This window comes from Loxodonta africana, chromosome 17 (assembly GCF_030014295.1).
Source record: "Loxodonta africana isolate mLoxAfr1 chromosome 17, mLoxAfr1.hap2, whole genome shotgun sequence".
Classification (NCBI taxonomy): Eukaryota; Metazoa; Chordata; class Mammalia; order Proboscidea; family Elephantidae; genus Loxodonta; species Loxodonta africana.
Window position 1 is genome coordinate 27218686 of NC_087358.1, and position 25255 is coordinate 27243940.

At 35.1% G+C, this 25255-nt stretch overlaps 1 protein-coding gene across 17 annotated transcripts in view; it reads left to right on the top strand.

Moving 5' to 3' along the window:
• Nucleotides 1-25255, top strand: part of RBM26 (RNA binding motif protein 26) — a 96626-nt gene that overhangs the window by 47133 nt on the left and 24238 nt on the right. For 9 of the 17 annotated variants that reach the window (XM_064269989.1, XM_064269987.1, XM_064269988.1 and 6 more), the window contains 9 exons: nt 1714-1878; nt 2406-2537; nt 3760-3831; nt 11134-11259; nt 11978-12052; nt 13830-13997; nt 14576-14680; nt 19095-19295; nt 22916-23002. In XM_064269989.1, coding sequence (XP_064126059.1) covers nt 1714-1878; nt 2406-2537; nt 3760-3831; nt 11134-11259; nt 11978-12052; nt 13830-13997; nt 14576-14680; nt 19095-19295; nt 22916-23002 — 1131 coding nt within the window. The remainder of the gene's footprint in view (nt 1-1713; nt 1879-2405; nt 2538-3759; nt 3832-11133; nt 11260-11977; nt 12053-13829; nt 13998-14575; nt 14681-19094; nt 19296-22915; nt 23003-25255) is intronic. The other 8 variants (XM_064269994.1, XM_064269997.1, XM_064270001.1 and 5 more) reach the window with 3 other exon arrangements.

The following is a 25255-nucleotide window of genomic DNA, read 5'->3' on the forward strand; positions in this document are numbered from 1 at the left end:
TCCTTCAACTTTTTATACCCCTCATATTTCCCTCCCTGTTTGATAATTACATTAAGAATGTTATGTGTTATTCTGTATTTTTCGTTGTGTTTTTATGAGCAGTATATTTATATATCTATAAATACACAAGCTTTTTTTTTTTTTTTTAAAGTATACCCATTGCCATCAAGTTGATTCCGACTCGTAGCAACCCTATAGGACACAGTAGAACTGCCCTATAGGGTTTCTAAGGACCGGCTGCTGGATTCGAACTGCTGACCTTTGATTAGCAGCCAAGCTCTTAACCACTCTGCCACTAGGGCTCTTTTAAAAAGTATATGAGCCCATAATATACATATTATCTTACAGTTATTACTTATCTTGAATATCATTTCATGCCAATTCAGTTTGATCTACCACATTTACATTCAGACATAAAGTTCTCAGAGTACTTTTCCCTACGCAATTAAATAGCTGGTAATGTTAGTTTTTTTTAGCTTTTCAAAGGTAATGGCAAAACATGGTATCTTCCTATTTCAATTTGTATTTCCTCAGTTATTAGTGAGGTTGATATTCTCTCATCTTTTTACTGGCTCTTTTGCTGTGTGTGCATACACCTGCATTATTATCTACAAAATACATTTTTTTAATCAGTTACATAACTTTACCCTAAATAAACGATTGGTGAAATTTTCAGTGTTTTTAAATTCTAATAAATAATTGTTAAATTATTCTGAAATCATTATTTCAGAATAATTCAAATATTTCATTCTTCATCTTAATAGCTAATATTTATTGGACACTTACTATGTACGCTGTTCTACATGAATTATTTAATCCTTAGAACAGCATTACAGAGTGAGTACTGTTATCCCCATTTATGGGAGAGAAAACTGAGAGACAGGAAAATGAAGTTGCTTGATCGTGCTCATGTAAGGGTAGCAACCAAGGTTTGAGCTAGGCAATTTCAGTCAGAGCCCATATTCTTAACTTTTATTCCGTCGTTTCACACCACCAGTGGTTTATATACCATACTTTGGAAAACACTGTTTCAGTTGAAAGAACAGGAATTTAAAGTGAGAAGCATTGGATTTACTGCATGTTAGTTGTATGGTCTATAGAACCATATATTCCTTGAACCTTAGTGTCCTCATGTTTAAAATGTGGTTGATGTGGGTGTTTTTTTTTTTTTTTTTTAACTCTTTTGGAAATATTGTGAGAATTAAAATTTGAGATATCGTACGGATGGATTTTTCTTTAGTTTTTAGTTAGAAATCACTCCTTTGAAAGTAGTTATTCCCTTCTCCTGACTGTGTGGCTCCTACCCACATTCCTCATTAACATATGGGGATTGTTTCTCATAAAAAAAAAAAATTTTTTTTTTTTTTTTAATTGGGAGGAAAAATGAAACATTTTGAATACCCTGTGTGTGTGTGCATGAGTGCACACGCTCACACATAATATCTGTGTGAGCAGCATTTTCTATTCAGTACTGTATAGAGGAAACTCTTATCCCACTGTGAAGAATTCTTGGTTACCATTTGTCCTGGAGTGAGAAGAGACTGATTGGAGTTAGAACTCATAAGAGTAGGCTGTGGTAATCATTGTAGTATAAGGAAATAACACAGGTAGAATCTTACTTGGGAGAATCAGTGTTTCATTTCTAGAGGCATTTTATTGTATGAAGTAACAGATCTTTTGGAAATTCACTGTTCTTAATATTTTAAATCTTAGGTTGCCTATAATGGTGATCCCGAAGGTGCCCTTATCCAATTTGCAACATATGAAGAAGCAAAGAAAGCAATATCAAGTACAGAAGCAGTGCTGAACAATCGCTTTATTAAGGTTTATTGGCACAGGGAAGGAAGCACCCAACAGTTACAAACTACTTCCCCAAAGGTAAGAGAGAAATTTGTGTGAAATTGAATGCTTTTCTTAGGAAGTTCCTAGCATACTGTTTAAGAACAGAAGGCTGGAGTCAGACTTGATTTCAGATTCTGGCTCTACCTGGATTTGAGAAAGTTCCTTAACTTCTCCTCTTAGTCTCTTATTTAATTGTGGAGTCAGTCCCTAGTTGAGAGAATTACAAGATATGTGTAAAGGGTATAGAATTGTTGTCGTCTCCTCCCTCCCCCTCCCCTGCCGTTGATCAACAAATCAGTTAATATGTAATGTTAGGTGAAGTGCTTGTCGAGGTGTATTATAGCAAATGAGTTTTCGATTTAATCCTCTACTTTATAAACGTAATTTTTTGCAAAGGAAACATCCATATACACATGTGAAGAAAATTGGAAGAGGATTAGGTTTTGATTATGGAGCTGCATTTTTAAACTTTGCATGGGCTACTTAATAACATTATCATAGAAGTTGTTTTTCCTGCTAGTGAGCTAATAAGCTTGTTTAAATTGTTTTTTTCTTGTTCTGAGGTAATGCAGCCTTTAGTCCAGCAGCCCATATTGCCTGTTGTGAAGCAGTCCGTCAAAGAGCGGTTGGGTCCAGTACCTTCAAGTAATATTGAGCCTGCAGAAGCACAGAATGCCAGTTCAGACCTTCCTCAGGTAAATGAAAGGTCTCATCAACATGCTCGTCACATAGTAGGTTCTCAGTAAATCACTTTCCCTTGGTGATTTGATTTATAGTTATTTGTGTATATTTTATATAGAAATACGATAGTCTTTACATATTTGAACCCCACCTGTAATTTTTTTATTTTTATTTTTTTTACCGTTGCCATAACATTTTCACAGGCTCTACTTTTCCTGTAGTATTTGAATCTTAAATTCTCTCCCGTTAATACTTACGAGAAAGATTTCTCTCTCATTTTTTTGGAAGAGATATATTTCACAAAGCTGCCTGAAAAGTGAAGTTTAGTATACTGAATCTTATTTTTCCCATCTTCTTTTTACTTAATTTGAATTCTATTCCAGAAATAAATGTAGACTGAATTTCAAGCTTCTGGAAAGGGAAGGCTTAAACCATCAGGTTATAGCATACTTGATATGACACTGTTTGAAGTACTTCACACAGCTCTCAGAACTTTGCATCACTTATTCCTGACTCTGGTATTCTCTTCTCCATATGTCATTCCCTTGCCGCTCCCGTCTACACTTGAGTGGCAGTTTCTTGCTCCTGTCAGTTTCTGAAACTTAGCTTTCCTTTGTCTCCAGATGTTGCACATTTGCTGTGTGAAATAGTTAGGATTTAGTATCTGACTTAGCTAATAGATGCCATCTTATTAAAATAGTCCCTAGAAAATTCCTGAAGACTGAGATAGTCTGATTGTGCAAATATACGCAGAATGGAAATTGGTATATTATTACTAAAAAATAAGCAACCTTATTATCCTAAATAATCAACAAATACAGTATACTTGGGTATAAAGCAAACATGCTTTAGGAAAGAAGTGCTTTTATTTTTAAACTAGAGAAGCAGGCAGATGTTTTGTTTATCCTTGTATTAAAAATGTTCAAACTTTCTATCTGTCAAGATAGGATTCTAAGAATTTATGATTCTGTATTAGTGGAAGGGACCTTACCAATCGCCTGACTTAAGCCTCTTACTTTCCATCATAATTTTTTGTAAGTGAGTAATACTATATATTGTCTTTTGTTTTTTCCACTGTTTTCTTTTTGTTTCTCTTTTAAAAAGTTCCAAGTTTTTGTGATTAGCATCAGTATACTTGTAGACTTAGTTTATATTAATAATATCAGAATGTTCAAAACCCAACAGCCTTATATATGTTTGGGGAAACACTGAATATGTCCATTTTAATTTTTTTAGAATGTAACTAAGTTATCTGTGAAGGACAGGTTGGGTTTTGTATCAAAGCCATCTGTTTCAGCAACTGAAAAGGTAAGAAGAATAGCATGATGTGTTTGTCTTGGCTTCATAAATGTTTTCAGGTGGCATCTTAATTTTTTTTTCATAGTTCTGAACTCTTGCTTCTTAATAGCATCTTTATCTATTCCTACCTCTTGCTTTCCATTCCCTGAAAAAGAAAAATATTTGTCTTTTTTTACTTTTTGCATCAGTGTTTTAATACTTGCCTCTCACTTAATTTCCATGTGCTCCATCCTTTTTGTTTTCTTTAGAGATATTGTACATTTTAATTTGACAACTCTGGCAGCCTAATAGAAAGAGCCATGGATTAGGAATTTACCTTGGTTTGAGCCCTGGGTCCGTCCTTACTAACTGCATGACATCGGGCAGTGCTCTTAACCTTTTTTGAAACGTTTTCCTTATCAGTAAAATGGTGATGGTAATATTTGTCTTGCTCACAGGGTTTTGTGAGGATCAAATAAAATCATTTATTAAAAGTATTTTATAAACTGGAAAGGATGATGTAAATGTAAGTTTTTATTTATTACTAACAGCTATTGGTATAACCTGACAATTTAGCCATTTCTGTTTTTAAATGGGGGATAAATACTGACTAAATGAAGATCATTTATGGGGCTTGTCTGATAGATCTGTGTAGATGTGTTTTTGTTTGTTTACGCGTTAGTGAATGCCCTGATCTCTCTAGTCTTATAGTTTCAGGTGTGTGAGATCACCAAATATTAGATTATCTTTCTCATTTCTGTATTTTCACCTTAAAGGAAGTTAACGCCCAAACAGTTCTATAGTTTGACTCTGTACAATGAGTTACTGAGCTGGGCTAGAATCTGGGTCTCCTATTTTTTGTCCATGGCTCTTTCCATTATGAAGTTTACAAGGGAAATTGGCTTCATAGGTAACTAGGGCAGCCCCCGAGATAGCTGATCAGCTGTCTTTACTGGTCCTCCGTATATTATTTTCCTTATTTATTTTCAATTTTGGCAATACTAGGAATTTTAATCTAAATCTCATTCTGTGTATTAGACTTCCCTCTTGGGCATCTGAGCATTACTTCAGGCATAGCATGCCTAAAATGAATTCATTTTTTCCCGTAGAAATTAGCTGCTTCTCCTAGCACCCAACTTTGGAAGTGATACTGCCATTTGCTAAGTTGTGCAATCTAAAAGCCTTGGAATCATTTACTTGATTTTGTGGTCCACTTGCTTTTTTCTGCCACCTTCAGCACCCCAGCTTCTGGACGCAGTGTCCCAGGTGGCATCCTGGAGTTCTCTTCCTCTAGTTTACACTGCTGCCATCCTACCTCAGACTTATTTTAATGTTAATTTGTTATAAAACCTTCAGTTTCTCACGTAAATTACTTGATTCACAGCTCATCATGCCTAAATCTCCTGGTCCTATTACTTCTGCTCTAGTCTTTTCCTTCCGCCCCAGGGAATGCTTTTCTGCTCATTGTCTGTTGTCCTTTCCTGCCCTTTTTTTTTTTCCCCCTGCTGCTGATTTTTCTGGGAGGCTTTTCCCTTTGCTTAACTGAATTCTGATCATCCTTTAAATATTCAGAATCTAACTTCTTCAATAAAATCTCTAAAATTTTTCATGTAATGACCCACCTCCGCCCCTTTTCTCTGAATTTCTCTGTTGCTGTTTATGCTCCTAACTTTAGCATTGTTGAACTTTTGCTTTAAGCTTATCCTCTGTGGTAACAAGTAATTCAAGAATAAAAACATAATAAAAAGTCTGCTATACTTAGTATACTACTGAGCAGTTATGTTTAGGATTTGTTTAAGATTTGGACTCTGAAATTGAAGTCTGTAGTAATCATAACTTTTATAAAAATTTTATGTTTTATTGCTGTTTTCATTATTGTTTTTAAGTGTTTTATATGACTTTGTGAGTAAAATGAGCACAAATTCGGAATTGATGGTATAACTTAACTGAATTTGTGGAAAAAATCACTGATAGTAACAGGCTATTTACATGGAAAAAATACTTATTAAATACTGTAAAAAATCTTTTTAAGAAAAAAAATGATTTACAGTTGTACAAACTTTCAGGCATCTAGTAAACCTGTTTATAGAGCAGCATTTTATTTTTGCTTATTCTTGGTTGTTTCTGTTTCCCTAGCTTGTTGGGGTTTTTGCTGCAGAATCCTAAGAGGGCAGTGATTCAGAGAAGTCTTAAGAAGAATAGAAAAATGTTTCCCATCATCAGATCTTATTTAAAAAAATATTTTTTTTAATTGAAGGCAGGAGAAAGCTCAAAGCTGGTATCTACATAGTATCTTCTGTCGTTGTTAAAGGAAATAAGTGCACAAATGTAAAAATTTTTTCCCCTTTCTATAAACAACACCAACTGTAGCCTTTAGTGATCCTTATTTACTCAAAGATTCCATTTTTGTTGAGAGGGCTGGGAGTGAGAACTTAAAACCTAACTGATGCTGCTAAATATTAAAATATTGCAGTAGCTACTATTTAAGTAGAGTGGTCAGTGAAATGATGCTTGAGTGCCTCTGTTTACTATAGAGCAATACATGAAGAATAAAGGTGGCATCTTATATACCATCTTGGCTAGTTTAAAAAAAAATTAGACTCTGTTATCTCCTTAAAACCATTCTAAATTCTAAGAAGGCGAACTAGATAATCAATTGAATATTTCATTTTCTGTGTCTGTTATATCACTTTGAGTAGATCAAATTTATGACATAGGTTGTATTGTTCTTTAGTAGTATTCTTTGCAAGCTAAAAATACATCTTGGTTCCTTTGCACGACAATGTGTTAATGTCTTTTCTGTGGGACTGTTAAAAAGGAAATTGTGTGGTATAATTGTGAAAGAGCATTGCATGTCATGTAGAGACTTGAGCTGTTGATTTAACAGTGGACATTCTGTATCTTACTCTCTGTTTCCTTAACTCTAAAATGCCTCCATTCTAATAACTCTTTGGTTTTTTAATTTGGATTTGTTGTGTAATTTTGCTACTTTTAATATGAAGATTATGGAGATTTATGACAGTTTTGTTTCTTTTCGTAACTGTTATTAACAGTTTTTTTTTTTTTAATTTACTTTTTATAGCATTAGCCTCTGTCAGGATTATTACCTCAAATTTTTTTACAGGAAAATGTAATTATATTTCAGAAGATTTGCTGAAAGTTCTGGGGACCAAGCTATCGTAGCAAAAATTGATTAACAACTATATGTTTTTCTTTGATGCTAAATAATTTCTCCTCGAGATCTTTAACCCTTTTGTCTCTTTTGAGTTACTTAGTATTCTTGAAAGATATAAAACTTTTAATCTCTAAAAATATTTTCAATTAAACTTTAAAACTTTGTTACTCCTAGAATCCTAGAAAGTGAAGTTTTGCTATGTAGATGTGCTGTTTTAAGAAAATAACACACTTAATGTGAGTGTGGCTGTTAAGCATCATAACTGCATTTATGTTGTATTTGACTCCATCTTGGGCATTGGTTATTGAAAAATGATAATTGGATGACTTAATATATAATAGCCTTCATTTATGTAATTTCTACAAAATTCTTTTTTTCCTTCTGTTTAAGTATTGGTAGTATAGCTGATAGTATTTATTTAAGAAATAAGATAAGGAGGTATTTAATGGATTATAATCTCTTTAAGGAATTGGTTTTTGCCTTGGGAAGTCAGAGGTATAAGTGATATACATTTTAAAAATACAGCAAATAAAATTGCTCAATTCATTTTTATGAGTCCAAAGTAACTTTGATAAACTGAAACCTGACAAAACCTGTTGCCGTCCAAAACCAAACTCATTACCGTCGAGTCGATTCCGACACATAGCGACCCTATAGGACAGAGTAGAACTGCCCCCATAGGGTTTCCAAGGAGTGACTGGTGGATTCAGACTGCCACCTTCTGGTTAGCAGCTGAACCCTTAACTACCGCGCCACCAAGGATACAAAAAAAAAAAAAGAAAAACGAAACCGGCTGCCGTCAAGTTGATTTCAACTCATAGTGACACTATATATAGGACAGAGTAGAACTGCCTTATAGGGTTTCAGAGGAGCAGCTGGTGGATTTGAACTGCTGATCTTTTGGTTAACAGCCGTGACTCTTAACCACTGTGCTACCAGGGCTCTGACAAGGATATTACAAGAGAGGAAATGTCTGTCATGAACATAGACACAAAAATCCTAAAGAAAATATTAACATTGTCCAACGATATATTTTAAAAAAAAAAAAAAAGATAATAAATACATCATGTCCAAAGTAGAATTTGTACCAGAAATACATGGTTGGTTTAACATTCGGAAATCAGTTTAATTCACCACATTAACAGAATGAGGAAGGGATTAAAAACAAAAATCAAAATCCGTGTGATTATCTTGATACAGAAAAAGCATTCCATAAATTTCATTATCTACTTATGTTAAAGAATCTACAGATGAGGAATAGAAGGAAACTTCTTTAATCTGATAAAGGGTAGCCTCCAAAAAATCCTACAGCTAACATTATATTCAACAGTGAAAAATTACTTTCTGCCTAAAATCAGGAACAAGGAAAGAATGTCCCCTCCCACCAGTCTTATTCAGCACCTTCCTGAAAGTCCTAGCTAATGCAGTAAGACAAAACGAGGAAATAGAAGTTGTGCAGATGGGGAAGGCAGAAAATTGTACTCACAGGTGACGTGATTATGTATGTAGAAAATGCTAAAGTATTCACAATTAGAATTAGTAAATTTAGTAAGGTTGCTGGAAATAAGGTTAGTATCTAAAGCTACAGCACATGCAGAAACTCATGTGGAAAATAGAGAAGATGTGTGGTTAGTTTGGAAAGGCCAATGGCTGTGCTTTGACTATTAGAAATTGGGAGCATCTTTTCTGCTGAATTTGTCACTTTCCAATGGTTTAATTTTTAACAGATTTTCTTTTATCACGGTTCTGCGTTTTTTGAAAACAGATATGTCCTTTGCTGTCCAAACTCTTTACTTCCTAAACTCTAGAACCAAATAGATTGATAGTGAAGGGTATTTGTAATATATCTTATTGTTTCTAAGACATTTTATTTTCACGTTTTAACACCTCTGAAATTGGGCTGCATCTTATAATTTTTCTTATATGGTTATAATTGGCAACTTTTTTTTTTTTCTGTGAAGGTATTTAAAACAATAGTGTCTTAATAGTCAGTGATGTCTTTTGTTCATTGAAATATGTTAGCTGATGTTCTGTTTTTACAGAAGGAAATCCCTGGAGAAAGCAAAGGAATGGGATTGCTTCTAAGAATAAAGGGGTCTCCTCATTCTTGTCAGATACCTCTGTTCACTTTGAACCAGCATTCCGTTGTCTGATAAGAGGGTGTTAATAAGAATGCCTTATAAAGGAGTGTTCCCTACTCACTGAAACTGGAGAAACGCTGGATTAAATGAATTATATGGCTTTCTTTCCTTCCAGGCTTCTCAGAGATTTTATTATGATAATGTATATTTTGAAACTAGAAAATAGGTTATAATATTCATTGTTTCTTTCCAGTTTATTTGAGTATAGAAATCTTTTTGATCACAAACTTGTCAACTTGCTGTGGAATCCTCTCGAAGAAAACACTTCATGAAACATCCTCTGTTTCAGCAGATTATTTTGTGTCTCTCCCCTTGTAAATTTGTTTTACCCTCGTATAAATTGTACAGTTTGGAATTGGGTTGTGTGGTAAGATAGAATGGAAGAAATTTTTCTCTACAGTTACAATGAGTATTGACTGAAGTTAAACTACAGATGTATAATCTAAATTGTAGTGAATGCAACCATTTCATATTTGTCAGTGATACCTAAGTATTAGTTTTCATTATTAAAGTAAGAAAATTTTTAAATTTTAATGCATGTCACGTATCATAAAGAGCATTAAACATTATGCTGTATAGAATTAATATAGTATTCCTGGTTTTTCATTTAGAGGTTAAGACATTCTTAAATACCTAGAATAGTGATAAGTGGCCTGAGACCTGAAGGTCATATATAGTCCTAGCTTTGTCGTGTTCTGCAATTTTATTTCATGATGAAAAATTAGAAGATGGTCTTCAGATTGCTACTTCTCAGACATTAACATTTTAGTAGCTGAAAAGTAGGACCCTTTGTTTCATTGATATTATTCCATTCCATTGATACTATTCAGTAATCTTTTAACCTTTTTTAGGTCATGAACTCCTTTAAGACTTTGGAAGCTACATTGTTCCCTCTGGAAAATTGTAGTGTTCCTACACCTGGTTTCATGTTTAGTTTATGACACTCATAGATCTCCCTGAAGAGATCCTCCCTAGATGGCCTTTTTAAGAACCGCTAACCAAGGCCCAATAGAACTTATAACTGCTTTGTTTTTGATGGATAAAAAAGGCAGCCTATAAACATTTTTACTTTGTAGAAAAAGTTTTCCATTCCTGACCTAGAATCATTTGTTTAATTTAGTGCAAAAGTGTTTATTGTATATCTACTGTGTGTTCAGGCACTGAAGATACAGTAGTGAACCAAGCCTCCCCCCCTCCCCCCCAAAAAAGGAATCTACCCCTTGGAGTGAATTTTGAAGTTCATAAGGACTTTGGCCCACCATCAAGTTGAACTTCTTGCTTTCATAGATGAGCAAACTTGAGACCCAGAAAGGTGTTGGTCTTACCCAAGGTCTCATAATTAGTTGGTAGCAGGGCTTAGGTACTGGAAGAAGTACAAAGAAGAAAAAGACATTGTCCTTGTTTAAGGCCCTTACTGTGTAGGGAGAGAGACACGTAAAACAATATCAGGTCAGTTTTATTAAATGTTACAATAGATGGAAGAATAAAATTGCATAGAAGAGAAATGATTGGAGCATTGTGTAGGTATTGATTATGTTATGTGGAACCTGAGCTGGGTGTAAGGGAATAGGTCACTTCAAGCAGAAGGAGCAATGCTAGGAAAAGGAATGGAGAAAGGAGAAAGTAGTAAGATTTACGTCAGAACTGCACATTGCAAATGATGATGTTAAATTTGCCTCCTGTGCCAGTTTCCCTTGTGTATAGTTTTTGCTTTAGTCACTAAAAGTAGTAGTAAATGTATTCAACAATTGATATTTTCTCACCCATGACAATGTGCTTTTTTCTTTTTTTTGAAGTTTTTGTATGTTTTTGCTTTTCAAATGTAATTGATATTAATATAAAATTTTTTCTATTTTTTCAAATCACAAAGTGTGATTGAGTTATAAATGTATAATGCATTTAGTTCAAAATGCTAAATTTTGTCAGGGGTGCTTTAAAGTTAAGTTTTGTAGAAAGTAAGACTTAGGAAATTGTGAATGGTTGAAAACTTTTTAAGAAATTGAATTTTATTGGTAGGTGTTGTCTACATCTACTGGCCTAACAAAAACGGTATATAATCCAGCTGCTTTGAAGGCTGCACAAAAAACATTACTTGTTTCCACCTCTGCAGTTGATAATAACGAAGCACAGAAAAAAAAACAGGTAAGTACAGCTAGTAAGATGCACAAAATTTGTATGTAATAAAGCTTTTCTATGTAATTTTGTTTCTTTCAGTGCTTATCACAATATAGAACTTAAAAATGTGTTGGCAAGACCAGACTTAATGGTCTTGTTAGCCCAAGACTGGAACCATTCCCAAAGCCAACTCTTCAGACAGGGACTGGACTGGACTATAAGATAGACAATGATACTGGTGAGGAGTGAGCTTCTTGGCTGAAGTAGACACATGAGACTATGTGAACAGCTCCTCTCTGGAGGGGAGATGAGAAGGCAGATGGGGACAGAAGCTGGCTGAATGGATATGGGGAATACAGGGTGGAGAGAAAGACAGTGCTGTCTCATTAGGGGGAGAGCAACTAGGAGTAGTACATAGCAGGGTGTATATAAATTTTTGTATGAGAGACTGACTTGATTTGTGAACTTTCACTTAAAACAATTTTTTTAAAAAGTGTGTTGGCTACTACTGAACTTTATCTTCCGTAGTGTGGTAGTCAATATCGATTTTTTTTCCCTGAAATGAGAGGTTCTCTTGAGAGTTTTTTTGAAAATTTATGTGCTTATTTAAGTTTTACATAGCAAAACTTCGCATTTAGTTTTTGCTGACAAGCTTCTGCAATTCCAACATTTTTTCTTCTTGAATAATTTTGTTGGGAAATGACTGTAGTAATATTTTAGTATTATTTTTGATCTCTTTCTCTAGGAGGCACTGAAACTTCAGCAGGATGTAAGGAAAAGGAAACAAGAAATTTTAGAAAAGCACATTGAAACACAGAAGGTAAAATGTCAAAGTTAGATTTGGCAAAATAAATTTACAAATGAAAGTTTTGAGTGAATTTTATCTTATACTGTATAGGTAGTCCTGAGAAACACATTTACTGTAGATTGTAATGGTAAGACTGAAATGTTTATTAATGTTAATGGAACTGTGGTTATGAACTTGAAAATATGAGGTGGTATTTACCTAGTTATGTTTCTGCATAGTAGTTTGTTCAGATAATGAAATGGAACCTTTTTCACAATGTTGAGGTATGTACTTTTTTTTTATCGGCTTGGAATCCTCAGATGCTGTGTTCTCCAGTACAGTTGCCATCAGCCACATGCAGCTATTGAAATACCTGGTCTTGACCCAATAGATGATCCTAGATAGAATGGGAGAAAAATACAGAACAAAACTCAGATTCCAAAAAAACAACCAGACTTTTTGAACCAGTAGAGACTAGACCAACTCCCAAGACTGTTGTCGTGAGACACTCTTTAAACTTGGGGCTCAGACAACTCCCAGATGTCACCTTTCAGCCAAATGATAGATTGGCCCATAAAGTAAATAATGTCACCCGTGAGTACTGTGCTTCTCAAAATAATCATCTAGATGAAACCAAATAGTTAACGTTTACCCTAAACCAAAGATGAGAACCCTAGGGAAGGACAGAGAAGCTAGATTAATGGGAACAGAAGAATCAAAATGGAAATAATAAGAATATATATTGTAATATATTGTTGAAAAGTGGAACCAATGTCACTGAACAGTATGTATAGAAATTGTTAAAGGAGAACTTAATTTCCTGTGTAAGCTTTCACCAAAAACACAATATAATATAAAAAAGAAAAAAAAATGTAATCTGAGTTTAAGATGTGCTGTAAGTGTAAAATACATTCCAAGTTTTGAAGACTTAGTACAAAAAAAGGCAAAATATCTCAGTAATTTTTATATTGATTACATGTTGAAATAACATTTTGCATATATATAATAAAATGTATTACTAACCTAGTTTTTTTTTTTTTTTTTTACCTTTTCTAATGTGGCTGCTAAACATTTAAAATTACTTATGTGGCTTACATTCCTTGTATTGGACAGTGTTGCTTCAATTTATGACATTTAATTAGAGTCAGTTCTTGATTATGTTTAATAATTAAGGTTAGCAATATATTTCAAAAGACTGAAAATATGGAAACTTTTTGTTTTTACTTGAAATGGCTTTTTCTCTAAATTTATGTATACTTGATAAAGAGAAGTCATAATGCTTTATACCAAAACCTGTAGCTGTCTTGACTCAGAGAACCTATAATACTGTGTGGCTTCTCCTACACAATATTATCTTGCTTTCCTTCTTGTTTCCTGTCCCTGTTAGGGATATCATTCTTAGGCTAGTCATTTTTTTGTTCCCTCTGGCAAAGAAAATAATTAAACATTCAGTTTTTCTATTATCTCAGTATATGAAGGGAACCCTAAAACTTTGCTCTGGCTCTTTCTGAACTGCAGACTATATTTGGGTTGAGAAATACTTAGAGACAGTAATGGCAAAAAATGGATTAGAATGTAAAATTGTTAGTGTTGTTTCAAATTGGCAGCTTTTCAGTGTTCAAATTGCATTTTTTCTGAATTTAGGTCCTAAGAGACCCAAATACTTTTTGCTGTCTTTAGATACGTAGTGGTTGTTAGCCTTGTCATGAATACATCCACTAAAAGTAGTTATTTTTATATTTACTGTGTTTGATTAATAATAGTAGAAAATATCTTCAATTTTATTTTTCTATTTTTAAAACTTTGGCAGATGCTAATTTCAAAACTGGAGAAGAACAAAGCAATGAAGTCTGAAGATAAAGCAGAAATAATGAAAACTTTAGAGGTTTTAACAAAAAATATTACAAAGTTAAAAGATGAGGTCAAAGCTGCTTCCCCTGGACGCTGCCTTCCAAAAAGTATAAAAACCAAGACTCAGGTATTTTAATTTAAGGGTTGTTATTCATATTACTACTTATTAAAAGACATTAAACACTCCGTTAGATTTATTTTTTCTTTTAGGTAATGTCTTTTATTCAAAATGCCTTTGCTCAAAATCAGACCAGTATCATTGATCTCTGGTTTATCCCCATATGTCTTTTTGTACCTGTAAGCAAATACCATATATACATATATAACAAATATGTACATACACACACATGCATGTACATGTATTTGTTATTCTCAGCTAAACGAAAGATACTGTATTACTTGTTAGCATGTTGTTTGTTTAACAGTTATTTTCTGAAAATCATTCCGTATCCATCCATAGAAATCTCACTCAGGCTGTTGTATGGAGAGTGAATTATAGGGAAGTCAGTCGAAGTAGCAACAAGATAAGAAGCTATTGCAGTAGATTAGACCCGAGGCGGTTGATGGTTTGGACTAGGGTGCTAGTACTGGAGATAGAGAAGAAATGTGTGGATTAATGGGGACATGTAGGCATTTTTTTGTAAAAGAAGTTTTGTATAAATATATTAATTATGGTCACCTAAAATATTAATTACTATTTTTTAGATGCAGAAAGAATTGCTTGACACAGAACTGGATTTATATAAGAAGATGCAGGCTGGAGAAGAAGTCACTGAACTTAGGAGAAAGTATACAGAATTACAGCTGGAAGTATGTTTCATCACAACTACACAATACACTAAAAAAGAGCAGCTGGGATCGAAGTTAATTTGAAATATCTTCCCTTCATGTTTTTCATTAATGGTTGGCAATCCTTGGTATATTTATTGGACTGTTGATATAGGGAAGAGGGAGGAGGTTAACACATTTTTTAGAGCTAGTAGAGAAAATCGTTAATGGGAGAGGTAGTACCAGTTCTCCATGTGCACTTAAGTCCTTCCACTTCTAGTGAATTTTACTCCTTCGCTTTTCTTGGGTCAGCTCTTCTCCCTAGAACCAACAACTGTTAAAGGCTTTTTGGGTGTTCTTATGGAGCTACTCTTTTCATATACAAGTATATCGTATTGGGCTGCTGTAGGATCAGTGGTAGAACCTGCTTGCTTAAGTTTTGCCTATAGATGGTGCTGTGGATGTTTATAAAAGAGAAAATAAACCATTTGCTTATAGTTTAGATATATGGTTATTTATATAAGAGTCAAACTCCTAGTAAAATTGACTCCTATTACATGAGAGGAAACCCTGGTGACATAGTGGTTAAGTGCTACGGCTGCTAACCAAAGAGTTGGCAGTTCGAATCCACCAGGCACTCCTTGGAAACTCTATGGGGCAGTTCTACTCTGTCCTTCAAGGTCGCTATGAGTCGGAATCAACTCGACGGCAGTGGGTTGGGTTTTTTATTACATGAGAATTTTCAGTATTCAGCCAGAAGATGGTTATAAAGTTGGAACTGCATTTTGAAGTTCTGAGAAACATTAATGTCATTAATATAGTGGTACTTACCTGTATTTCTCTTATTGTTGCAACAGAATTTAAATCTTTTTCTTGTATTTTAGACTATTAATTTCTTATTTGAAATTTGTTAACATTTTGGTCATTTCTTTTGGGAATAGTAGAAATATGTGTTGAGTCCTGGCATCCAAGTACTAAAGACTTAACATTCAGCAGACACCGCGTTGTCTGAAGCCTGTATCTTGTCTCAGAATCAAAGGCAGTCATAGCAGGCTGTCCTGAAACTGCATACATTTACATTTTCTGGAAACTTGACCTGATTGCATGTGTGTGCTGTCTAAGATAACAGTTTTTTAAAAAGAGTTCTTTTATGTTAATATAGAAATTGTTTTTTCCCCATTTTGGTGATTGCATGATAGCATTGGTGACACTTTAAAAACACAAATTTTAAGTAAACAGTAGCTTTACCAAAATTCTTCATCAGCTCATGGTTTAGTTTCTTTTCATTACATAGCTAAACATTGAATGGCATTTTTTGTTTCTCTTTTTTGGTGGTTTAAGTTCAGTTTGCAGTTAATATCAGTAGATGAAGTAATGCAGTGTTTCACAGAGCATGTATGGTCACGTTAATTTCATTAGTTGTTAATGAATATTAGTGAAAAATGGTTCTGAGGCCAAATAAATTGGGAAAAGTATATATTAAACAGATTTCTTCACTCTGCAGTGTCTCAAAGACTTAATTTGTAAATCTCCAAAATTCATTGTTAGTACTCAGTAATGCTCAAACTTACTTGTCCTTGGGACATCTTTTTCAGGGAGCATTTTCAGACAGTAATGTTTCTCAGGTGTGCTTCTGTTGTGCTAACATTGATCCTTGGCCTTTTATGTTTATTATTCGGGTTTTAGATGATTATTTTAGCTAATGTTAAGAGTAAAATCAGCTGTCTTGAGATGAAGAAACTGAAATGCTGATACTAGCAGAAGTTTGGCAATGGTGCCTGCTTGACATTTTTACACCTACATCCTTAGGCCAGCGTGTTCAAAACTGTGCTTGTCTTTGCCCTTAAACTTGATACACATTTATCTAATTACCCAAACCCCGTATCTGAGAGTCTTAATCGCCTCCTCCCTTTCCGTCAATATCCGTACCCTGTTAAATGTGAAGTTTATTAAGTGTTACTCCCAAGATATGTGTTTACCATTGCTAGCACTGTAGTCTAAACACAACTTCAGTTGCTAGACTACTCTAGTGGCCTACATACTGATTTCCTGGCTTGCTCTCTTCCTCCTCCTAGTCTGTTCCTAAAACTCTAGCCAGAGTAACATTTTAAATACCAACTTGACTACACTGGGGCCCTGGTGATGCAGTGGTGAAGCATTTGGCTGCTTACCAGAAGGTCGGCAGTTTGAATCCACCAGCTACTCCTGGGAAGCCCTATGGAGCAGTTCTGCTCTGTCCTGTAAGGTCGCTGTGGGTCAGAACAGACTTGATGGCAGCAGGTTTGGTTTGGGTTGATTATACGACTCTCCTTCTCTGCTTAAAATTCTTTGATTTTTATGACTGTTGGGATCAAAATCTTTAACGTGGTTCTTAAAGCTGTGCGTTATCTGACACTGCCTATCTCTAGTCTCATGTGTTTATCCCACGTGTTCCAGCTGCACTGAATATTTTAATATTTTATTGTGTTTTTGGTGAAGGTTTACACAGCAGCTTAGGTTCCCATTTAGCAGTTTGTACACGGGTTGTTCCGTGACATTGGTTACCTTTGCACAGAATTTTATTCATTCTTGGAAAGACTTATGTTCCTTTTAGCCTTGGGGCCATTGTTCATGCTGTAACCTCTGGCTAACCCCTGATCACTTATTTTAGATAACTAATCTTGTTCATTGTTTCTTTGAGTCATTGAATGAATATGAAGTACGTGCTATCTTGGCATAGTGGTTAAGTGCTACAGCTGCTAACCAAAAGGTCAGTACTTCAGATCTACCAGGCACTCCTTGGAAATTCTATGTGGCAGTTCTACTCTGTCCTTCAGGGTCACTGTGAGTTGGAATCAACTCAATGGCAATGGATTTTTATCTGCTGGGTGCTACTGTACTGTTGTAGGTGTTGGGGATAAAACAGAACAAAGCAAAAATAAGTGCTTATGGAACTTTCATTCTGATAGTTCATTCCACTGCCAGTCTTTTTTTGTGTGTGTCCATTAGGTGAAAGTTTACAGAATAAATTAGTTTCTCATTCAACAGTTTATACACAAACTGTTTTATGACATTGGCTGCAATTACTGTAATGTGTCAACACTCTCCCCTTGTCCACCCTGGGTTCTCTGTTTCTACTTGTCCCATTTTCCTGTCCCTTCCTTCTGTCTTGTCTTTGCTTTTGGGAAAGTATTGCTTATTTAGTCTCATTTATGTAATAAAACTAAGAAGCACGTTCCTCATGTGTGTTATTTTTGTAATCTTTATAGACCTGTGTAATCTTTGGCTGAAGGGTGAACTTCAGGAGTGATTTCAGTTCTGAGTTAAAAGTACATCCAGGGGGCATAGTGTCAGGGTTCCTCCAGTCTTAGTCAGACCAGTAAGTCTGGTCTTTTTTTGTGAGTTTGAATTTTGTTCTACATTTTGCTCCTGCTCTGTCTGAGACCTTCTATTGTGATCACTGTCAGAGTGGTCAGTGGTGGTACCTGGGTGTACCACCCAGTTGTTCTGGGCTTAGGCTGGTAGAGGGTGTGGTACTTGTGGCCCATTAGTCCTTTGGACTAACATTTCTCTGTGTATTTGGTTGTCTTCGTTCTCCTTTGTTCTGGACGAGATAGGACCGGTAGATGTGTTTTAGATGACTGCAAGCTGTTAAGACCCCAGATGCTACTCACCAAAATCAGATATAGAACATTTTTTTAATGAACTGTGTTATGCCAGTTGACCTAGATGTACCCCAAGACCTTGGTCGCCATCCACTGCTAATCTTTAAAGTTCAGGCCTTCAAGCAAAGAACTTCCTAACTTTTTTAGTCACTTTTCATTAATATAATTTAAAAATTTCATTGTTTAATGTTTGTTTATTTCTCTAGGAATTGAGTTTCATGGGAATGGGTATTTACACCCAGGAAGTGCTCATTAAATATTTGTGGAATGAAAGAATGGTGTGCTAATCATGTGGAGTGGTGTGGTAGAATATGTTAGTATGCAGCATTGGTTCTATAACGATGTTAGTAATAAATGATCAAAATGATGAATTTCAGGTAACTGCTGACGTCAGCAGGCACACAAGAAATAACTGTATTTGAAAGTCATAACTAGAAAACCGTGTCTGTCGTGTATGCATTAACCTGCGTATTAACCTGACTTCCGAAGTAGCATTCCGCACTGTGTGTTATGTGGAAATCCAAAGTCGCTGGCCTTTCTCTGATATATTCTAATACCATGGAGAATGAAAATTTAGTAGAAAAAGATATATTTAGTCATTTAAAACATTGCTTAAATTAATGTTATTTTCTAAATTTATATACAACCGGAACTTGCTTTCACTTTTAAAACTAATCCTTTTATAAGGCATAATTAGAATATCATGTCAAATTACAAAAAAGTTTGACTTGTTTGCCAGAGTTTAACACATTTAGCCTATGTTAGTAATTGTAGCATTGTTAAAATTAACCTGTGTGCTTGGTCTCTTCTAGGCTGCAAAACGAGGTATTCTGTCATCTGGTCGGGGAAGAGGAATTCATTCAAGAGGCCGAGGTGCAGCTCATGGCAGAGGCAGGGGTAGAGGCCGAGGCCGAGGTGTTCCTGGCCATGCTGTGGTGGATCACCGTCCCCGGGCCTTGGAGATTTCTGCGTTTACGGAGAGTGATAGAGAAGACCTCCTTCCTCATTTCGCGGTACCTCCTTCCTGCCCAGCCAAGCGAATACTAGTAGTCACTGTGGAGGATAGTGGATATAATTAAAGGAAAAATTATGAAAATGATGATTCATTCAAACCCATTAACCTGAACAAAGGGTTTGGTTATAGTAATCTTTTGTTAATTGCTTAGAAAATAGAAACTGTGGGCTTGTTTACAAAAACTAATACCTTGAAGAAATGTTACTGTTCTTACACTTGATACGCCCTCAGACATACTGGAACAGAGGATTTAAACTTTATTGTTTCAGAGAGGGAAGTCCCGTAGTTTGACATTTTAAGGAAAAGTTTAACACATTGCAAAGGCCATTCACGTTTTTTCCCCCAGTGAAATAGGATGTTATTTGTTGATAATGGATTCTTGATCTAGATGACCCAGAAGTATAAGAAGACAGAATTTTGGTAGATGATCTTTGAAGTTGCCTCAGTCAGTGCCAGAATATAATTAAAGGCAATGAGAGAGGAGAAACTAATTCTAGTTTCTGCTAATCCATTCTTTAGCTTGGACTTCTTGGATTCAGTGGGCTTATGTCCAAATAGAATTGTGAGGAACTTTGGTGAGGATTCAGATCCACCGGCCACTCTGAGGAAGAAAAGACCTGGTGATCTGCTCCCATAAAGATCACAGCATAGCATAGGAAACCCTATTAAGCTGTTCTTCTCTGTCCTGTAGGGTTGCTATGAGTCGGAATCGACTTGATGGCACACAGTGTGTCTGCCTAAGGAGTCCTTGGGTGGTGCATGTAGTTAACATGCTTAGCTACTAACTGAAAGGTTGACAATTCAAGCCCAGTCAGAAGCATCATATACTTCTAAAATACCAGCTTTCAAAAACCCTGTGGAACACGGTTCTATTCTGACATACGTGGGATTGCCAGGAATTGGAATCAGTTTGATGGCAAACGTGTTTTGTTTTGTTTTAGATATTTGCCTAAAGGCCCTTTCAACTTATATGTGATTCTTAGTGTTATCCCAAAAGTTAGTTACTAAGCATCAGTCTTGCCCTCAAGCATTAATAATAATTGCTCTGGAAGATATGAAAGAAATGAAAAACCAGTTCTTTACCTTCCAGGATTTTTTACGTACTGTTTTAAGACACATCAATTAAGGTAAATACAAAAATAATTAGTAATCAGGTTAAATTTATTAAAAACTGTAAATACTGTAGTAGCTTAGAGGAGTGTCTTTCATATACGCATGTGATGGCAAAAAAACAGAGGAAAGTTTTACGAGGTAATAAAACTGGAGCTTAGATATTAAAGGATAGGTAAGATTGTAGAGAGGTACACAAAGAATTTAACCTTTTGAAAATTCAGATTTAAGTGTTTTACAGTGATATTCCAGGCTAATGTAGTAGTTATGGAGGTAGAACTGCACTTGTTCAGGACATAGGGTATCATTAAAAAAAATTGTTTATGTTTAAGAAATAACTAAAGAGATTAATAAGGAACCCTGGTGGCATGATGGTTAAGCACTCGGCTACTCACCGAAAGGCTGGCAGTTTGAACCTACCGAGGGGCTCTATGTGAGAAACACCTGGTGATCTGCTCCTGTGAAGATTATAGCCTAGAAAACCCGATGGGGCCGTTCTGCCCTGTCACACGGGGTTGCTGTGAGTCGAAATTGACTTGACAGCACCTGACCACCTGAAAACAACAACAAAATGATTAATATTTAAGGATGAGGAGTCTGAAATGCTTGATGTATTCAAAGAGAGATAAAAAGGAATCAGAACTAGAAAGGAGCTTGGGGATAATATAGCCCAACTCTTTCTTGCTGTGCACCCCAGTCCCACACCTTCCACAAGGGCAAGGAGATCCAGATAACATAAGTGCCTTGTGTATAGTTAAATAGCTAATTAGGAAACTACCAAGTGTGCTGCAATAATCTAAACAAACGACTTGAATTTATTAGTGGAATGAATGTGTTTTGGAGAGCCTCGGATGGTTTTGATTTTAAAAACAATCAGAGACTCCAAATGGAGATTGTTACATGCTTTCGGAGATTCAAACGTAGAGCTACACCATAGTAGTGGTAATGCACATTTAAAAATTATTTGTCTTAAGAGTGCAGATTTAGTTAAACTCAGCTTCTCTGTCGCAAGTATGAGTCAGACATATGACACGTATTAGAAAAACTGTATTATTAAAGGACCATTGATAACTACAGATTGTGATTAACAAAACACTTTCTGTAATTTGTCCACCAGGACTAATAATAATAATAGCGATAAAAATGACAGCTAAAACTTATGGAACACTTATTTTTTGACAGATAATATTCTGAAAGCCTTATAATAATTCACTGTATTATGAGTTATTTCAACATCCCTATGAGGTAGATGCTACGGCTGTTAACCAAAACATCAGCAGTTCGAGTCCACCAGGCGCTCCTTAAAAACTGTATGGGGCAGTTCTACTCTGTCCTTCAGGGTCGCTGTAAGTCAGAATCAACTCAACGGCAACAGGTGTGGTTTGGTTTTTTATGAGGTAGATACCTTTAATATGCTCATTTTAGAGATGAGAAAAATGAAGCCTGAAGAGGTTAAGTAACTTGCTCAAATTTACGCAACTAGTGATTGACAGAGCTGGGATCTGACTGGCTATAGAGTCCATTCTTTTTACTGTGCACTACAGAATTTTGCCCTGTGGTGTGTGTGTTGCATGAGATTATGGTTATAATTTTTACTTTTGGGTAAGAAGTAGAGAAAGAAGGTATTAATGATAATATATAAAGGACTAGAATTTTATGTGATAGATTGGATTTGTAGGTAAATCCTCTGAAAGATGGAAAAACAAAAACTCAGCAGATAAAAAATAGGAACAATTTCATGTATTTAGCTTTTAGATATCCTAAAAGAATGTATGTAGAGTATACAGCAAGAGCAAAAGCATGGACAGAGCGTTAAACTTTTGAATCAAAAGACCTGGGCCCACATCTTGGTAATTAATTATTTGGGGAAATTACTTAAACTCTCTTAATATTTATTTCCCCATATTTAAATTGGGAATAATCTCAAAAACTCATAGAATGTTTTGAGGATTATATATTCTTTTTAAGAAAAAAATTTGTGGATTCTGGGATTGGAGTAATGAGGATGAGGAAGGTCAGTAGAAGAACTCAGGCTTCGACTGTTGCTTTCTTCATTTAAAGAATCATTAATTAGAGAGTAAACAAAAAAAAAAAAAAACCAAACCCACTGTCGTCAAGTCGATTCCGACTCAAAGTGACCCTATAGGACAGAGCAGAACCGCACCATAGAGTTTCCAAGGAGCACCTGGTGGATTTGAACTGCCAACCTCTTGGTTAGCAGCTGTAGTACTTAACCACTACACCACCAGGGTTTCCAATTAAAGAGTAAGTTCCCTTAATTCTGTAAAGTGTATAATTGTAAATAACATTGGAAAATAGAACCACCCTATATCTTATAATGTCAGGTGCTAAAATGAATAGTCACTATTCTTTATATTAGCCAGGAAGAATTGTTATACATTTTGGGTTATATTGTTGGTATTTAAATGTTTTTGAAACCATTAGAATTTTGGATGCTTCAAAATACTTAATTGGAGGAAATAATTTTTTTTTTTTTTTAATTTAAAGCAATATGGTGAAATTGAAGATTGTCAGATTGATGACTCTTCACTTCATGCTGTAATTACATTCAAGACAAGAGCAGAAGCTGAAGCAGTAAGTATTACAAATAATTGGTTGAAAATTCAGATTTAAAATCTTTTTAGTATTGCTTTTAAATTTTAATCTAATCCAGCTTTTTATGACTTACTACAACTTTGCTTTGACAGTAGATAGAACAGATGAAGTAGAATTCATGTCCTCAAAGAAATTCCTGGTATGATTAGGCCATTGTGTACATAACATGATAAGAATACATAGGTCATCTCCAAAGTGAATGTCAAGTTGTATTATTTTGAAAATTCAGGAATTCTTTTTCTCTTTCAAAGGAATAGGGCCACCCACCTTCTGTAACCTTTTTTCTGAGCTGGCCCAGAACAGAATGGGCAGGTCTGCTTTGGCAGAATAAGTGGTTAGGGATAAGGTAGGTGAGAGAGTAATTCTCTGGCTTTCCATCTTCACTGTCGCTCATCTGCTTCTTTCTAGTCCCAGTACCCTGGACTCTGAGGAAGTGTCCCTCGCTCTACATAGTCTCAGCTAGGCCCAACTACATCTTCTAGTTATGTGGGTCTAATGAGAGTTACCTCCTCAAAGTAAATTCCATTTTAGTTGGATTTATGTAACGGGCTGAAAGAAACACCACTGCTGTCATAAATATTTGTAATTTAATTGTTGAAGTTGTTAGGCCGTAAACATTTTCTTAAGCCAAAAAGTTTTTTAAAAATTTTCTAATGTTTTATTTTTTAAAGGAATAGAAAATTAAGTTGGAGTTTGTCTTATGTCAGCAGGATATAGACTAGATCTGTGGTTTTCAATCTTCAGGATTTCCGAAAAGGAAAGTTTTAGGAATTAATGTGTTCGATATATAGGTAAAAAATTTTTATTTGCTAATGAAAGATGTTTAAAAAATACAAAAAAAAGATTGCCCTGTACTATCATTATCATGTGAAAGAAAATTTTTTTTAAGTAACCAAAGGCGGCCATTTATTTATTTTATTGTGCTTTAGGTGAAAGTTTACAGAGCGAATTAGTTTCTCATTAAACAATTATTGCACAAATTGTTTTCTGACATTGTTTGCTAACCCCGCAAAATAAAGGGAGTTTTTAACACCAGAAGTGTTGAAGGACATAAACTCACAATAAAGGATAGAACTTCCCAAGAAAATTTTGTAAGCCTTTGTCAGCATTTTTATCCAAATATTATATTGTTCTTATTTTCTAAACCATTGTTCTAGATAATTGAATTTCTCATTATTTGTTATAATCAATAGATAAATAACATTTCAAGGCAACAGTATAGGAATTAGGCAATTGAGACATTCAGATATGACTGAAAAGTGAGAAATTTTCCCCAGGAAAGAGATTTAAGCATTGTAAGGAATATAAAAGCAGGATATCTTTAAATTTAGGTTAAGATTGGGGATTGGCTATGGTTTGATTCTGGTTAGTTAGAAGATAGTTCCTATGCTTCATTTTCCTGAACCAGAATGCTCTTTAGAAGCAAGGATGGCGAGACTGCATCTTACATACTTTGGACATGTTATCAGGAGGGATCAGTCCTTGGAGAACGACATCAGGTTTGGCAAAGTACGGGGTCAGCAGAAAAGAGGAAGACCCTCAATGAGGTGGATTGACAGCAGTGGCTGTAACAATGAGCTCAAGCATAACAACAATTTTAAGGATGGCACAGGACTGGGCAGTGTTTTGTTCTGTTGAGCATGGGGTGACAATGAGTCAGAACTGACTTGACGGCACCTAACAACAACAACAACCCCAGTGTGTTAAAATTGGATACATACGTAAACAGGAGAAAAGAAAGTAGCTTTTTCCCATTACTGATTAGAATGTTAGTTTTCCTACTTGTAATTGTTCCTATGCCTTCATTGGATACTAGGATCCAGTTTTGTAATAGAGATGGTTAAGTCCCTGTTTAGAACAATCAATCCCAAAGATGCAATATTACAATCCCAAACTCAAAGGGAGGTATAGCTTTTTATATAAAAAGAAAAAATAATTAGTCTTCTTCTGCTGATCCATTTTTGAACCCTTACCCTTGTGAGGGTTTACTGACTCAAAAACTAAGGTGCTTGTTTAGAGCAGTGCTTGAAACTTCATAAACACTCTTATTGTCGTCTGTTAATACTGTGCGTTTTTTCAGAATGAGAAGTGATTGGTAAATTAGTGAAACCAAATAGAAATGAGAGAGTAAAAGGTTTCAAAAGAAGTCTTATTTTTTAGGAAGAAAGAGAGTCAGCAATAGCAGGGAGAGGTGGAATGTGTGGCTAATTGCTTCTGTGAACAGCTGCCTCT